The sequence below is a fragment of the Microchirus variegatus genome (genome assembly GCF_963457635.1).
Source record: "Microchirus variegatus genome assembly, chromosome: 11".
Lineage (NCBI taxonomy): Eukaryota > Metazoa > Chordata > Actinopteri > Pleuronectiformes > Soleidae > Microchirus > Microchirus variegatus.
The window spans coordinates 19,672,872-19,690,050 of NC_139812.1; the positions used below are offsets into that span (position 1 = coordinate 19,672,872).

Genomic DNA, 17,179 nt, shown 5'->3' on the forward strand with positions numbered 1-17,179 from the left:
TTCTGAGTTTAATCTCAGACTTTATTTCTGAGTTTAATGTCAGACTTTAATCTGAGAATGTCTTTAATGTTGTACATAAAATATCAGAATTCTGACTTTAATCTCAGTATTCTGACTTTAATGTCGATATTCTCAGACTTTATATCTAAATTTAATCTCAGACTTCAATCTGGAAATTATGTCTTTAATGTCGGAATTCTGACTTTAAAATCTGAGAATTCTGACTTTAATCTCATGCTCTCATGCGTTCTTTCTCTATGATGCCCAAATACTCTTCTGTAATAATCCACAATCTGCAATATGCAAAAGTATAATCCCCCTCCTCTCTCTCTTTCTCTCTCTCGCGCTCTCTCCCCGTGTGTGTGTGTGTGTGTGTGGGCGCGCGCGCGCGCGCGTCACACCGTGGCTCCGCGCGCCAGGTTCACTCCGCTCCTGGATGCCGAGAGCGCACACAGGAGCGCAGACCCTGGAAACAGCGACTTCTAGATGACTCTCCGTCTTTAAAACAACAACAACAACACTTATCATTTAATGCAAAGCAAACATGACTTGTTGACGGTGATTCAGCAGTAGCCATCCTCCGCGAGGGCGTACGACAAAAGACAAAAACGCACTGTTCTTCTCACAAACGGCGTCGCTGTTGTCACTCATAGTTCCACATTCCGGCGCACAAAATGAAGGCGAAAAGCCGCGACCAAAGCCTGTCGGACTCCAGAGAGCTGGACGGATCTTACGACCAACTAACGGGTGAGTGAACCGGCGTCTGGAACACGGGAATGTTGCATTTGAAAAAAAAAAAAAAAAAGATTCATAGTGCAGAGCTGTGAGGAGCTTGTTCCACCTAACTTCAAATGTCACAACCTGTTCGCCATCCATCTCCTCCAATTTGGGAAATTTCAAAATAGATATTAACAGTTATTTGTACTGTGTCCAAGTAAGTTTAAAAGAAAATGGGGAGAAATGAATGTAAATACAAATATGTTGAATCTTTTTTTTTTTTTTATAATGTCATGTTGCATGTGGATGTGGTTGCATTAGTGATTGTGAATGGTTTATGGACAACAGTGTGTGTGTGTGTGTGTGTGTGTGTGTGTGTGTGTGTGTGTGTGTGTGTGTGTGTGTGTGTGACCTTGCTGGCCTGGCTCAGACATGGGAGACCACCTCGCTCTCTGTCCGTATTGAAACACCTGTATGACCGAGATGATGAGCACCATTTATGAGTTGCCATGGTCTGTTCTTTCTGGACGACCTGGTTTTTTCTTTGCAAAGCACAGCTGCATCGACGTCTGAGCCACAATTCATGCCATGTGAATTTTAAAAAAAGTTTAATTTTGTGCCTAATTTTGTTTGCAAGTTGGGTTTTTTTTCTCCCTCTGTGAGTGAGACGATGACTACAGAGCTGTAATTAATCCATGGATTAGTCACTCAGTTGTTTGACAGCTATCTCATATCAATATTGATTAGAGCTGTCATGGTTAGGTCCATAAAATGGTGAAAAATATCAATCAGCGCTTTTCGAACCTGGAAATGATGATGTTCTCAAATATGTTGTTTTGTCCAGAAACCCACAACGATTCAGTCGCAATGATTATTTTGTTAAACAGTGCAAAGAAACCAGAAGATATTTGCATTTAAGATGTTAAAACCGATTCATCGATTATCGAAATAGATGATCTCTTGCTTCGACATCTTAAATGTGACATAGGTCTGGTTTCTTTTGCTCCTTCATTTCAAATAAACCTGACACAAATGTGCATAAATGTTTGTTCATGGGCAAAGAAATCATCATGATGAGGTTTAGGAGAAATCTTTTTCAAACATTTTTTTACATATATAATGGACCATACACCTAATTAAAGATATCAATCAAAAATAATAATAATAATGAGAATAATCATGACGACTTGATCGTTGCAGATGACACTTGACACACACATCACTTTAATTGCCTCATAATGAACCCTGTCATTGATACTGACTGGTGCATTAGCATGTATGTTAGGTATGCGCTCCTGTGCGACAGCAGCTTTATCTCTCGAGGTGTTTCCCTGACACCACATCCTCCCGTCGTCACGTTACGGCTCTCCACTCTCCTGGTGCTCTATACTGAGCACCGTTTGCCTGTGAAGTGCCAGCTGCCTTAATAAAACGCTCACTTTTATGCCCCCGAAACACATCCCAGACCTGCAGAGGGGAAGTAAGAGCCGGGCCGAGACGGGCTGTAAGCCTCTAGCTCTACGGGTTCATTCGCACTGAAGTCCACGCGTTCGCAGATATAAGTGGTGGTTTGTCGCTAACGTAGTGTATCTTAAATTACAAAGTCATTGCAAGTTGTGCGACGATGGTGTGAAAACAACAGACGCGCAGAGTATGTGGGCATCTTCTGCTGAATGTTTTTATATTAAAGCACGTGTGTGGGTGAGCTTCACCTTTTTTTTGTATAGTCTGCTGCTGGTAGTTTAAAAAGTAACAGGGAAGGAATTGTTGTGGATTCGCAAGCGTCCGTCAGGCTTTTTGCAACTTTACATGCGGTATTTGTTTGTGCTCGTCGTGTCAACCCGACACGCACCCGTGCTCCCCGTCACACTTGGGCGAACGCTAAGCTTCGGGGAGCTCTTCTTCACACTTCGACAGCTTCTCTTTTGCAAGTTTCGCCCTTTTGGCTTTCTGCTCAGATTAGTTTAGTGTGTAATACACAGCTGACTATGAGATGGAGTGTGCGTCACCCACGTTGTGTGTCTCACGTCTGCCTCGTGTTTTGTTTGTAGCAACGAGGCCTCGACTGGAAATCATCTGGAAGTCTCCAGTTAATATCTGACAGTAGTGGTGGGCGGATCGATCCAAAAATATCGATATATCGATCTAACGCTGGTATTGAGCAATATCAATACTTCAGTTCCTGTCCTGTCCGGTAATGTGTTACTTTAGCCAACTCAATAAAGTATAAAGTATTCCAAGACCTTGAAATAATACATTTATCCCATTGAAACGTGTTATTTTAATTTAGCTTTATTTTTGTTTTCTACTTGAAAGAAAATAATTGGTTTGTAACATTTGGTGATAAAATATTTGAATTATAAACTGTCCTGGATGGATTACTATTAACTAATAATGAACTAATTAATAATCCAAACGAAAGGACGGAGCAGCGTGAAAGGGGCGCGGTATCTTATAGGTATCGCCGATACTGACTGGTATTGGATCGGTATCGGACTGATACCAACATTTGCAGTATCGTCCACCCCTATCTGACAGAATGTGAACAATTGGAGCCCCTATAAACAAATGGAATAATAACAATAAATGAACATGCATCAAGAAAGCGTGAAGATATAAGAAAAGAAGCAAATGACACAAAACATAAAGGACAAAATAAAGTCACATGGTGTGGGAATAGCATGACCGAAACAAGCTGAAAAATTAACAACTGTAGATCAGTTAAAAATCCCCAAAAACATCCCTTAATCTCCACAATTTAGCAAGGAAATGTCTAAAATCTCAATATTTAACCGGGGGGTCGACCGTGTCAGACAGAGTCTCCACTCCGGTCATGCAGTACTGAACGATTCAATGAACAAATCTTTTCCGCTAACTGATTCTAATGATTCAGTACACCATAAAGAACTGCTTTGCTCGCCACTGGTTTGTGTCGCGTATAAATACGTCTGTATGACACGTACGCCCATGTTGAGGAGGTACTATATTCGTGGAGAACGACCCAAATCTGTGTAGTCGTGCCGCGCTGAGCCGAGCCACAACTGTACCGTATAGTGGAAAAACACATACTCAAGTTAAAACACACGTGAAGCACTGAAACACAAACATTTGTACACATATATAACAATAAAGATGGTAACAACACACCAAATAAGGGATGAAAAAGTCACATCCCTCTTCCCTAGTGTATGACAACAGAAAGGGAAGATAATGGTGGAGACGCACAACACAACCGCAACCACAAAAGTGGACAAAGGAAGACATCACTAAAACAAAAGCTCCACATCGCGTACAACATTGTACGATTCTTGTGGAACCATCCATCCATCTTCACCCGCTTTATCCTCCAGCCTCGGCTGACACAGGGCGAAAGGTGGGGTCCATCACAGGTCCATCACAGGGCCACATAGAGACTAACAAACCATACACTCTCACTTTAGCGTGTCCAATTTGCCTAATCTCTATATTGCATGTTTTTGGACTGTGAGAGGAAACCGGAAAACCCACACTCACACGAGGAGAACATGCAGAAAGGCCCTTGTTCCTGGGTCTTCATGCTGCAAAAGCAAGAGCACTCACCACTACACCAAACCTTTGTGGATATATATATATATATTTACATATAATTAGCAAATGTGACAGGAATCCTCTTGTTTGACATTTCATCTCCTCTTCTGTTCCCAGCCTTGTTAAAAATGCTCTCCTGCTTCTGTCAACAAGAAACCACACTGTTTTTTTTGAAGGGGTAGAGAGAAAGTGAGAGAGAGACCAAGTCATGCAGTGTGGCAGAGCAATTTACTGCTGGCGTACGTTTTAATGACATCCTCAAAGCTGTGAATCGCATGGTTAATTCATCTTTGTGAGACGCCGTCAACTCTAAAACATACTTAGCCCTGATAGTTTGTACGGTTACAAAGGCAGACTCTTGACATAGCAGTCGGTGTGATGAAGACGTGATGCAAATACATGGATAGAAGGTTTTTCTATGTGTGTGTGTGTGTGTGACTGACAGAAGCAGAAAGAGCAGGTGACCAGTGATTTTCTGTGTAATCCCCTCTAAAATGAACAAGTATTCAGTGTGATGTGAGAGCATGACTTTTGAGAATGGATTCTTCAGTGGGTTTTTGTGTGTGGGAAGGACAGGTGAGTCATTCTTCTTACTTGCAAGCAACATGCATGTGTGTTTGTGTGTGTGTGTGTGTGTGTGTGTGTGTGTGCGCACTCAAAGCCACCCTGTGTTGCTTAAAGGTAGTGTGGGTGGCGGCCAATCACCGCTTGAGTGAAATGTAACCCTCTAGAAATAACTGCTTCTCAGCTCTGGTACATTGTGCTGAAGTGCGCCCTACCGTGTGTGTGTGTGTGTGCATGTGTCAGGAGTGTGTGTGTGTGAGTGTGTGTGTGTGTGTGTGTGTGCTGGCCTGACATCCCCCCCGTTGTATTTAAGAGCACCGGCTGAAAGATGAGAGGTAATTATAGAAGCGTGGTGCAGTCACCTACTCTTTCACCTCGCGAGCCAAACTCAAGAGGAATCACGTCTCTTGCACACACACACAGACACACACACACACACACACACACACACACACACACACACACACACACACACACACACACACACACACACACACACACACACACACACACACACACACACACACACACGTGTGGCACAATATTAGCCGGGCTGATCAATTTGGTCAAAATATCTAATTGCAATTTGGCTTTTAAAGCTAAGCTTCAGCTACGCTTCAGTTCTGTTTGTACTGTGTTATGCAGTGCTGTGCAGGTCTGTGAAATTATGAGCTGTGAGGTGCTGGTGAATCTTGTCTGTGATTGGACGGTCGTTCCGTGGAAGTCCTGAGGGCTAATTGTCTTGATCTGTGTCTTATTCTGCAGCCGGAGGGGATCTTTGTTTATCACAGATCTGCACAAATATCACACAGTTATCATTTTAAAGAATTTACCTTTTTGAGGCAGCGGGAACGGTGCATTTCATCCAGTGAGGATGAAGAGGGCAGCCGATGATTTTCTGCACTGCCTTAATGAAACTCGTTCAGCCTTATAATGCATGTACATCCATTTGTACATGGATGATCACCATGACTAACATCAAAATAATAATATATACAATCACTGTCTTGTTTTTGTTTATAATTGGAGGATAGATGATTGATTAACTGCCTCTTGGCACAGTGAGCTGATCACTCCATTGCTCTGCAAGTGTAAGTATGCACACAGAAAAGCAAAGTAATCCTTTAGTCTTTGCTGTGTGAGCTGACACTGACACAAACTCATCAGGCCGTCTGAGGTGAGGTGTTTTTTAACCTATAAAAATATGTCCAACTTTTTTTTTGAAGTTGAAGCAGTCGTTTATCTCCGCTCTCAGGTCCAGGACAGATGTCATGCCTTTGTGTGATTTTTGACAGTTCATTTCTCACACACGGCTCCTCATGTGAGAGTTGTTAAATGCGTTTGGCATTTAGAACGACGTAAGGCTTAATGTCAGGAAAACCCTGACATTAAGCACAAGAGCCAAAAAACAGAGAGAGAGAGAGAGAGAGGCTGATCTGAAATCCACATATCACACAGCCCCAATAATGGACTGATGGAGAGCCCTCACGGTGAGAGAAAAATAAATAAATAAATAAATTGTGATTTATAGTTTGGAGACTGAACCGATTCCAGGACAAAGATTGCCTTCATAATTGAGTCTGTCAGAGGGAGTTTAGCCTGGAGTCACCTTCTCGGCGTTGGAGGTTTTTGCTGCAGCCAGAATCGTAATGGCCGCTGGCTCCAATTAAAAGCCTTGATTTAATGTGTCATGTGATGTGTCGGGACATGTGTGTGACATGTGTACGCTTCACCAGTGATCTTCCGTGGGTGCTGAGGCTTGTTTTCCTCCTGGAGAGTTGCTGATGTGAAGTGACTGGATTCCTGCATGGAGGCATTATGACTGAGTGGCTCTCTTAGGCTCATCTTTTTTTTATCTTCTTTATCTTTTATCTTATTCTATCTTATTTAATTTTTGCGCTATTTTATTGTTTTACTGTTTATATCTATGTATATAATATGTATTTAATTGTTGTAAAGCACTTGGGATCACTGAAAGGATCGTTGTAAAGGGCTGTATTAATAAAGTACATTTACATTTACAGCGGTCATATGGATGGAAGGAATGATGAGACATAAAGAGATGAGGGGAAAAGAAGAGCAGGAGCAAAGTGCAAGATGATGAACACGTTTGTTTGGTATGATGATGCTCAACCTATTTGTCTTTTATCTTATTACAGAAACTTTTCTTGCCAATTCCTCCCGTTAACGCACAGCGACACGTCGATCGACATAGATGTTACGTTGCTGCTCAAAACTTTATTTTCCTCCTGACGTTCCAATTTGTGCCTCTTATGGTGTATGTTTAAAATGAAAGAGTGAGTGTCTTCTTACCGCTATAACTGTATACTCGCCCGGCTGTATTTCTAAATGATCCGAGCGACTGTCTGCGCTTAAGATGCACTCTCATCCTCTCTCTTACAAACTCCATCAAACTCCGCCTTCTCACTCCGTCTCCGCACTCTCACAAATCAGATTATATAACATCATATACTGTATTTCTGTTTCGAACAGTGTCCCCAGTGTCTCCGTGCCCTGATTCATTCTGACTTTCGTTCTGTGCTCTTTTTATTTTTTTTTGCCTCTGTATCACAGCCCTTCACTTGTGAGCTTTTCCTGTCGTCCATTCTTGTAGCAGACTCTCTCTTTGACTGACTGAACCCCCGTGCTGCCCCTCTTCCTCCACCTCTCTCCAGCCATGGTGAGGACCCATGGCTTAATGGGGCCAGAAGCCAGAATCAATCCTAACGAGTTTTAATCTTTGACTGAGTCTACAGGCAATCGTTAATTAAAATAAGCCCTGCTCACCTCGCCCTGTCCCTCCCTCACCCCGCCTCCTTTCCTCTCCCCTCCTCTCTGTAAACAGATTAATTTATAAAAGCCTGCAGGGGGAAGAGGAGACCGAGGAATTTGGTCAGGAAAAGTCGATGTACGTCTCGCGCTGAGGAAGAAGGATTTAAGAGGCAGTGGGGGGGGAATAAATCGACAGAGTTGTTTGATTCTCCACGTTACAAATGTGCAACATGTCGAGCACTTTATTTTCACAACATACGCCCGATGTTGCTGTCTCTTCTGATCAAAAAGCAAGTGATTGACTGATGGAAAGTGTCTCTGAGTTTGATGGATCTCCATGCCATCCACTGATCCCCCTCGCTCTGTGTGGGTGTGTGTGAGCCTCCTCCTTTGCTCTGCTGTCACTCAGAACATCTGATCTACATGAGCGGATGATTTTCTGTCCATTTGCCACTCTCTATTCATGCATTAGTCTAGAGACGGCAATTCATCACATCATCCTGGGGAGAAGCGGATGCCAGCAGATCCAACAACAATGACATTGTGTTTTAGTGTACGAACCTTGTTCCACTTTGTCTCCTCTGTGTGTCTTTCGAGGTAATTTGCTTACACAGACTGGAGATAGGAGATTGCTCTGTGTGTGTGTGTTTGTGTGTGTGTATGTGTGTGTGTGCCCTTGTATTTTTATCTCTTTAGGACCTTTTCTGGCATAAACACTGACCTTGTCAGAGACAAGTAGTTAGTAAAATGTGGTCCTACGAGGCAGAACCTCATTTCTGAAGAACTGGTTAAGTCTAGGTTTGTGTTAGGTTAAAGCGGATCTAGACCGAAAGTTCCAATTAACGCTGTTTTTTAGTGTATCTGCGTCATTACCTTGTTTACGAAGCTCTGAAGGTTCAAAACAAACAGTTTAGCCATTGCAAACGGCGGTTCTCCTGAACAGCAGATCCTCCTGGTCTGGGCACAAGTCCGGGCACATCCGGTTGCGTACATTGTACCTCAGAAGAAGAATAACCGTCCGTTGTGGAGGTGTTTCAAGAGCGTCAGTGTCTTCTGACTCTGGGTCTGACTCCGGGTCAAAGTCATAAAAGGGACTGCGGCGGGGAGTCGTGAAGAAGCTATTTTTAAACACTGTTAAAACAATGTTTTGATAATGAGTAGCAGTGCATCTACCGTTCCAGAGGGGGGAGCTGTCGCTTCTGAGAGCGGGTGTGCAGAATATGTCACTTCCAGGTACGGGCCAATCAAAAGACTCTGTCTTCTGGGGGTGAGATTTATGTCTGAAATATCACGGCTCAGCACAGCGTCAGAAAAGAGGATTTCTATCAGCTCGTTTACAGCAACTAGGAGGTTTTTGACCATAAAAACAAGTTGATGTATGTAAGTAGACCTCCATAACTAACATATATGTGCAACAGGACCATGTGAGCTTTAAGGTTAGTGTTGGGCATTCATTTGTCATGGTTATGGTTAGTATAGGGCCCTGTGATTCAAGAAATGTGGATGGAAGTGAGCAATGAAAAGGAATCAACTGTTAAACGGTGAGACGTTTATGCGCGTGAGCTGTAAAACTACGAGCTAAGCTTCTAAAGCTCATAAGAAGATCAAGGAAAAACAACATACTAACAGGAAGAACACAATTACAGCTACAATCATGACGAAAACGTGTACAGGACTTTGTGTCAGACATTCCGCTAGAAAACCTACAGCAGTTATGTCTGTCTCTAGTGAAATCCTGCAACAAAAAAAAGAGAAGCCTGGCCTCCGACAAACCCTCCAGTATCCAAAGCAGGGCTTCTCAGTCCTGGTCCTGGGGACTCACTGCCCTGCATGATTCAGATTCACATAAATGGGTTGTGCTGCAGAGCTTGCTGATAATCTGACATCTGTGTATAATATTCAGGCGAGTGCACATTGTTGAGGAACACCCTCATTTGCTTAAAAGCACTTAATGGTGCTGACACAGTCTGAAATCTTTTGTCTGAAGTTATGCATTTCAGACTTAGAGCACGTGATATGATAATGCAATGTTGCTGGCTTTTATTCAGTCACACTTTAAGACACATTTTGCTGGTAAAAAATTACGGGGGTACGGCTTTGATTAGGCTGTCCAGTGGAAGTCGTTGTCGAGGAGTGTGTGTTTGTGTCTGTGTAGGGTGTCTGAAGGGCATGTGTGACTGCCACTGACATTGAATTAAATGTTTCAGAGAAGAAGGGTGTCTGAAGAAGTCTGGGCTGCATTCTTTCCCCCATTTTCTTTTCCCAACAAAACACTTTGGTGACTCATTTGGTGGTGGTGGATGTTTTATTTAAGAATAAATGTTCCCCTTCCTCCAATTAAAATGTATGAGAAGTAGCAGACAGTGATTAACATTACTACATTTTCACCTTCAAATGAAGAGGACCGGTGTTAAAGCGGACCTAGACCGGAAGTTCCAATTAACGGTGTTTTTAAGTGTGTTTCTGCGTCATTACCTCGTTTACGAAGCCCTGAAGTTTCGAAACAAACAGTTCAGCCATTGCTGAGAACGCTGTGTTTTAGTGTAATCTCAGGCTCAGCGAGATCTCTGAAAAAAACCCGGTCCGGTTATGTAAACAACGGTTCTCCGGAACAGCAGATCGTCCTGCTCCGGGCACTAGTCTGGGCACATCCGGTTGCGTACATTGAACCGCAGAAGAAGAATAACGCCCGTTGTAGAGGTGTTTCACGAGCGACAGTGTCTTCTGACTCTGGGTCAAAGTCATAAAAGGGACTGTGGTGGGGAGTCGTGAAGAAGCTATTTTTAAACAGTGTTAAAACAATGTTTTGATAATGAGTAGCAGTGCATCCACCGTTCCAGAGGGGGGAGCTGCGCTTCTGAGAGCGGGTGTGCTGAATATGTCACTTCCGGGTATTGGCCAATCACAAGACAATTTGGAAGGCTCTATGTTGGCTGGCCAATCACAACACACTCTGTCTTCTGGGGGTGAGATTTCAGTCTGAAATATCACGGCTGAGGAACAGCGTCAGAAAAGAGGATTTCTATCGGCTCGTTTACAGCAACTAGGAGGTTTTTGACCATAAAAACGAGTTAATGTATGTAAGTAGACCTCCATAACTAACATATATGTGCAACAGGACCACTCTATGTGAGCTTTAACATCAACTTAGCTGTCAATAACACACGTGCACTGATGCATTTACTGCCTAGCTACAACCAGCCATTTGAAAAACCATAATGCTCCATCGTTCCAGCCGTCACTCACATACTGGTCACATGATGCTGTGCCAAGAAAAGCAATTACATGATATGTATGGTTTGTGGATCGTATCAGATTTGACTCTTTTCTTTTCCCAGTTTGTCCCCGTATCCAGGATTTTCTGGCGTCAGCTCATCCCTAGACGTTATCTGCATCAATACTAACGTATATGTGACGTTTTATATCATGAGACCATGGTACAGCGAGCACACATACGCAGGATGCCGATTCCGTCGTCTGCAGTTGTAATGGGAAAATACCACTAACAAGAAACGGTGTTGGAAAAGTAAGAGCAAGCTCTTTTGTCACGAAATGCACTACGAGTTTAAAGTGAAAACTGAAAGTAAGTGTTTAACAGTGCTTTTTGTTCATGGCTGATAGCCGAGTTGTGGCCGTTAGGAACCAATCGGGAAGCATTCAGACTAAAAATACAGCCCTGGAGTTTTCAAATGAAAACAGAGCCACGAGAGTTTGCAAACTTTTCCCGCTTTAGGGGCATGAAAACTTCAAGATAATGTCACTGTGGACAGCTCTACTACTGAGGACATGAACCCAATTCATCCAGGGTTCTTGAGTGACAACTCAGGAATGTGTGATTGACAGCTCAGCAGAGAGATAAAGAGGCAGGTGGAGGTGAATCGAGGAAGACTGGGGTTTCCTCTTGACAAAACAAAAATCTCTTATGCATTCTCTCTCTCACACACATACACACACACACAGGTTTTGGCCTGAGGCATGGCAACGTGGCAGAACACTTCAGCTGGTCTTACAATCAATCACTTAGTTCTGACACAACTTTGGACAAGGTCTAGTCAATAAAGCCGTGCACATACACACACGCATGCGCGGCGTTGAAACAGTTGAAGATGAAACCACAGTGGGAGGAAACCAGGTCAATATCTGTCAGTTAGCTCAGCAGTCAGAATTAACTCAAGCCTCCCAGTGTACTTGGCGTCTAACAGCCCCATCAAACCAGGTTTAATGGTCGATGTCGTCCAATATTTCTGGTCGGTTATGATGTCGTATGATTCAGTCGGTAGAGAGAAGCTGATTGGAGAAACGTCTTGAAAAAGTCTTTGAGAGAAAGATGAGAGAAGATTTAAGGAAAAGTTGTTGAACACTTGAAATCTTGAAATTCATCCACCAAACATAGTTTACCCCGTGAAGCACAGAAACGGCTGCTGTTAAGGTTTTGAATGTGAATCAATATACATTTTTTGATTCTTCTCGATATGTGTCAATACATTTTTTAAATATATATTTTGGTAACAGTTCAAGTTCTCATTCTTGCATAGTGGATGACTAATGGTGTATTATGTTAATGAGCCATCACGTCTCTTAAAAAGTATTTCAAATACATCTGACCAAAATGACACATGGCGTTCCTCAAGGCTCCATCTTGGGGCCTCTTCTTTAGAACAACATGTCCAAATAAGTCACTGCAGTTCACAGATCTTTCCTTTGACTTTCTGTCCGTCAAATAATTGATTTAAAAGAACACTTGGCTCATGAAGCACTGACGTATCTAGGACAAAGATACAATTTTGACCTGCTTCTACGTTATTAACCAACCAAACCTCCCGGGTTTGACATGTCTGCTTTATGTCCCCATAATCAAAACAGCACATTGAGAAGTGTCGTCATCCACATATCTAGAACAAATCCTCAGAGAACTACTTATTGTATGGTGAGAAATCAACAAGGAAGTAATCGTGAGAGGAAGTTGACATGCGAGATGTATAGTTTCCAGTTTTTTGAGGAATATGCAGTATCTCTATGATCGTTGCAGTGGAAATTGTGGTTGCAAAAAGGACAACGTGAGATTGCCCAAGCTGCCCTTGCTGTAGCCCCAAAATGGCTGCCTTCCTAATTGCAACACTGTTAGCCTGAGGCCAGTTTGACGGGCTGGGGGACACATTTTGACAGCTTGGTCTTTATCTCTCTCTAGATTGATGCTGAAATCAGCAAAATCCCCAACCAGCTAGGTGTGCACACTGTTACAAGGTAGAAGGAAAATTTGTCCAATTGCATTTTGGGGGCTATTATTATGGCTTAAGGTACTGCGGTTGTAGGCGAGAAAGTTGTGCTTCCTCTCAAGCAGCCACACCAAAACATGTGTAAATTCCATCGACGTTGACTTTAGAGGTCCAACAACATACATTTATAGTCTTGGAAATCCATTCACTTTAATCATCTCCATTGCACACGGCTTGCCCTTGGTGTTTACTTGTTGACTGCAGGGCTTGAAAATCCTGTTTTCCCCCCGCTATCTCCCACCGGCACTGGTAAACTGATTACTCACACAGAAACCTGACGTTCCATAAGTGCTTCTCCCCATATACCGTGGCTTGGCACCAGAATTTCATAAGAGTTAATGGAGTCCACTAATGAAAACACACACACACACAAAGCGCACACACAAACTCACTGCGAGGCAGGTTTGATTGAGTGGTGGAGTGACAGTCGCGACAGCAGTGGGGTCGTTACTGACCTGGATCAGTACAAGAGCCACTGACATTAGCATCAAAGGTGGAACCAGACCTTATCTCGTATATAGAGTGGAGAGAAAGAAGGGGAAGCACTGAGGAAGGGGAAAGGGCTGGCTAGTAGAGAAAGAAGTGGAGTTTCCAAACCATCTGTTTTTATGCATATTATACACAGAAATGTAAAAATATATGTATGTATATATGTTTAGCCCTTTAACACCTAACACTTTTTTTTGCTTATTTTAACCATAAAAGGACCAGGAAATGTCCTGTAACTAAATGCTTTTGCCCATTTTCCAGAATAACTTCCAGTATGGTATCGAGAGGTGGAAAGCAACAAAATACATTTACTCAAGTTACTGTATTGAATACTTTTTTTGTGTATTTTGTATTTTTTTAAGTACAATTTAAAATCAGGATTTTGTATTTTACTACTAGCCAGGCACGTGAGTTCCAAAATAGTTTTGGATTTCTGAGCCCTTGTCATATTTCTACTACCCTCACACCCCACATGAAGTAACTAAGTAACTTTTACTAAAAGTACATTTCAAATGAACTACTTTTTACTTCTACTTGAGTACATTTTCAGATGACTACTTTCACTTCTACTTGAGTAATATTTCATCAAAGTATTGGTACTTTTACAGAGTACAATATTTTAGTACTTTTTCCACCTCTGAGTATTTGGCAGTTACAATTTACTGCATGTTCAAATACTGCTTTAAAAATTTAAAATGAAGAAAAAACCAAAGGTAAATTTAGAAAAAAAACACTGCAGTTGTACACAAACATATTTTTTGTTTGCTAAATTTGAAATATGAACAGTATGAAACTTATTTAAAAAAAATTAAAATATTTGTTTCAAGTTTTTGTCTCAATGTACAATAACAGGCCAAAAAATGGAAACTATGCACAGGTGTTCCTCCCACTCTCTCCACAAAGATGCTGATTCTCCGGCTTCCTGAAACGGCACGATTGAAATGACCTCAATAACCGCGCGTTGGCTTTGACGTGCAACTTCTCAGTTTCCAGAAACCATTGGAATTTTTCTGATAGCAAAAAATGTTGCATAACTACAGTGATGCAAAGTGCACTTGTGCAAACGTGTCAGGGTCAGAAATAGCACATGGCTTTTATACTTGAGATAATTGGAGAGTGCAATGGAAACATATTAGGCAAATAAAGCATAATGTTTAGAAATCACGTGACTGAAACGTCCCTCCAGTTCCCAGAATTAGCTGCACTGGAACAATTACGTAAACAGTGGGTGAGAGACGGTATGTGTGGACTAATGAGGAAACCACAACAGTCCCCAACTTAGAACCACAATAATAGATAGGAAGCTGCAACAAAGCTTTTATTTACACACTAATAAAAAAAACTGTCTTTGAAAATTTCTAACACATTTTAATGGAAATCTAGCTGAAAAGAATCAAATTATTGTGATGCTTATTGCCATTGTTGTGCTGTGCCGGGCCTGCCCTTGGCAGCCCGATGGGGCAGGGTTGTTAGAGGGGAATCTTGCTGACAGCTTAGGCCTCATCTCGTCCCCTGAGATAAGCTTAAACCAGGAAACCATTTTCTACCCACTACAGTTAATTGTGTTGTTTTTGGAGGGGGGAATTTCAGACAACTTTGAGAAGTTCTGTTTATGGAGAGGCAGAAATGAAGACAGACTGAATGACTTTTTTTTAATATATATATATTAAAAATAAACAGTGTGCCACACGAGTGATATACGGAGCTGTGGCTAACTACAATTTAAACTAATATTAAAGGTGCCATATGTAAGAATGTGGCCAAAAAAACTGTTACTACATTCAAATTCAAAATACCGAGGCCTTTTAGGTTTCGTTTTCTGACGTTACTGGCAACCCGATGTTTCTTTGGCAGCTGAGACTCTACTGACTGAAATGATTGGTAGATGGCGGTAGGTGGCGCCACATGCCAAAACATGATTTCAAAACATAAACATGATTTGCAGTCTGCAAAATATTTTTTTTAATGCAAATATTTTGGCTGTACTGTTGTTGTTGGTGAGTTCAGTTTGTTATATGAACATTATTCCTGAGTCTCTGTGACATATTAGGAGGATTTTATGGCCAGTTGCTTCAGATTTATTACATAATGCACCTTTAACTATAATATAAGGGAAATACATTTCCAAGGTAGATTTTTTCAACCACAGTCTCACACAAGCACAGGATGTTTGCTTCTTTTGAGGGCGAGTTTGACGAGACGCGGCGAACCCCGCGCTCATGCAGACTCAGAGAAAGTCATTAAACGGGCTAACGGTTATTAATGAGGCCTGTATAAAATTCATGCACTGAAATATGGGCCTGTTGTTCCTCTTCCTGTGTGTCCGTGACTAAGAGAGGCTCTGCTGGATTTTGGCATCAAAGGAGACTTTACTGACGGAGTATAATGGCGCCCCTGACTTTCCTCTCAGAGCAGGATGAGCACAGTTTGGGGACTGAACCACTTAATTAAAGTTTCATTTTTTTACGCGTGAGCCGGTAAAGTCGCTCTGACGTGCCAATCATGTGCTTATTTACTGCGTGACTGTGTGCATAGTTGTGTACATTTGGAAACCTTTCATGCCTCCTCTCTGTTTCTACTTTATTTATTCCTGTTATTTATTGTTTTGGCTTCACAGTGAAAATATTAATGCATTATTTATGTCAAGGCTGTGAAAGTCCTGTTAGAAGTAATGCCACGGTTCACGTAATATCCTAGAACAGGAGATGAATTACTTTCCTGTAGCTGGTTTTGAATTCAGAATAATAAAATATTCAAGAACCTTCGAACCTCTCATTGAATGTTAAATGTTTCCTTACTCTTACACCCCTTTGCACAGATATTTGTATATGTATATGAGCATGTGACTGCACTGTTGAAAACAAATAAAAACTTTAAAAAAAATGCAGAATAACGCGAAAGCTGCGTCCAGTCTGTCAACTCCAAAAAAGAAGAAGAACGCATTTACGTCACGATTATTTATTACGATCCGTTTGTCAGTCAAGTTATTAGGTTGTCAGTTAGTTATAAGATGATACTCATACAAATACCACAACCACGGACATATTCAGCTGACAGTTACCACACACCACGGCTTATTGAAAAGTAAACGATAGCAAACGATCGCGTTTGCGCACCGGCCGGCTATTGACAAAAGATCGTAAAATAAAAATAAATGTTACGCAACAATGACGTCAGTAATCCATAATATGGTCCTAAACTAAGATAATACAATGGTTTTCATCATTTTTATATCTCTATTAACAAAGAAAATACTTAATTTGTAGCGTACTCGTTTCGCTGCTTTCGGCGCCATCTTTGTTATGTCAAAACACGCAATGCATTCTGGGTAGCACTTGCTCCCAGGGGTGGTCTCGGAAAATCTCAATATTAAGGGCGATACAGCCCTTAAAATTGGCCCTCAACTTAATTTTTCTGAGAATCGGGACAGCACTTGCACTAGAGGGAGCGCATTTTTGAGATTGAGGGTTAAGCAAGGAATTGGAATTCACCCTTGGTCTTTGGGTTGAATTCCCTTCGTTTCTTGATATTTAGTTTCAAGGTGGATAAACTGGCGATGCAGCTATTTGTAAAAACCGTGCAGTCTCCTCACCACCCACACGTGATCGGTGAACCCAATACAGACTAAAGACTCAGCACCGACACTAACAAACACAAGGCCTGACAAATGCTCAGAATGGCTCGTACAGTCTTCCTTTGTTGGGGTAATCTGTGAGAAACATCCAGATCTGTTTTGTGAATGACTTGTTTTCTACTGTTTACTGTCTCATTGATATTCCAGAGTAGTCTGACAA

General features: G+C 41.9%; 1 protein-coding gene across 1 annotated transcript in view; it reads left to right on the forward strand.

The window, feature by feature from the left end:
* Positions 1-674: 674 nt before the first annotated feature.
* Positions 675-17,179, forward strand: part of LOC310934154 (A-type potassium channel modulatory protein KCNIP2-like) — a gene marked incomplete at both ends in the record, with an annotated part of 134,078 nt that continues 117,573 nt past the window's right edge. Inside the window, one exon of the mRNA XM_083897814.1 lies at positions 675-747. Coding sequence (XP_083753940.1) covers positions 675-747 — 73 coding nt within the window. The remainder of the gene's footprint in view (positions 748-17,179) is intronic.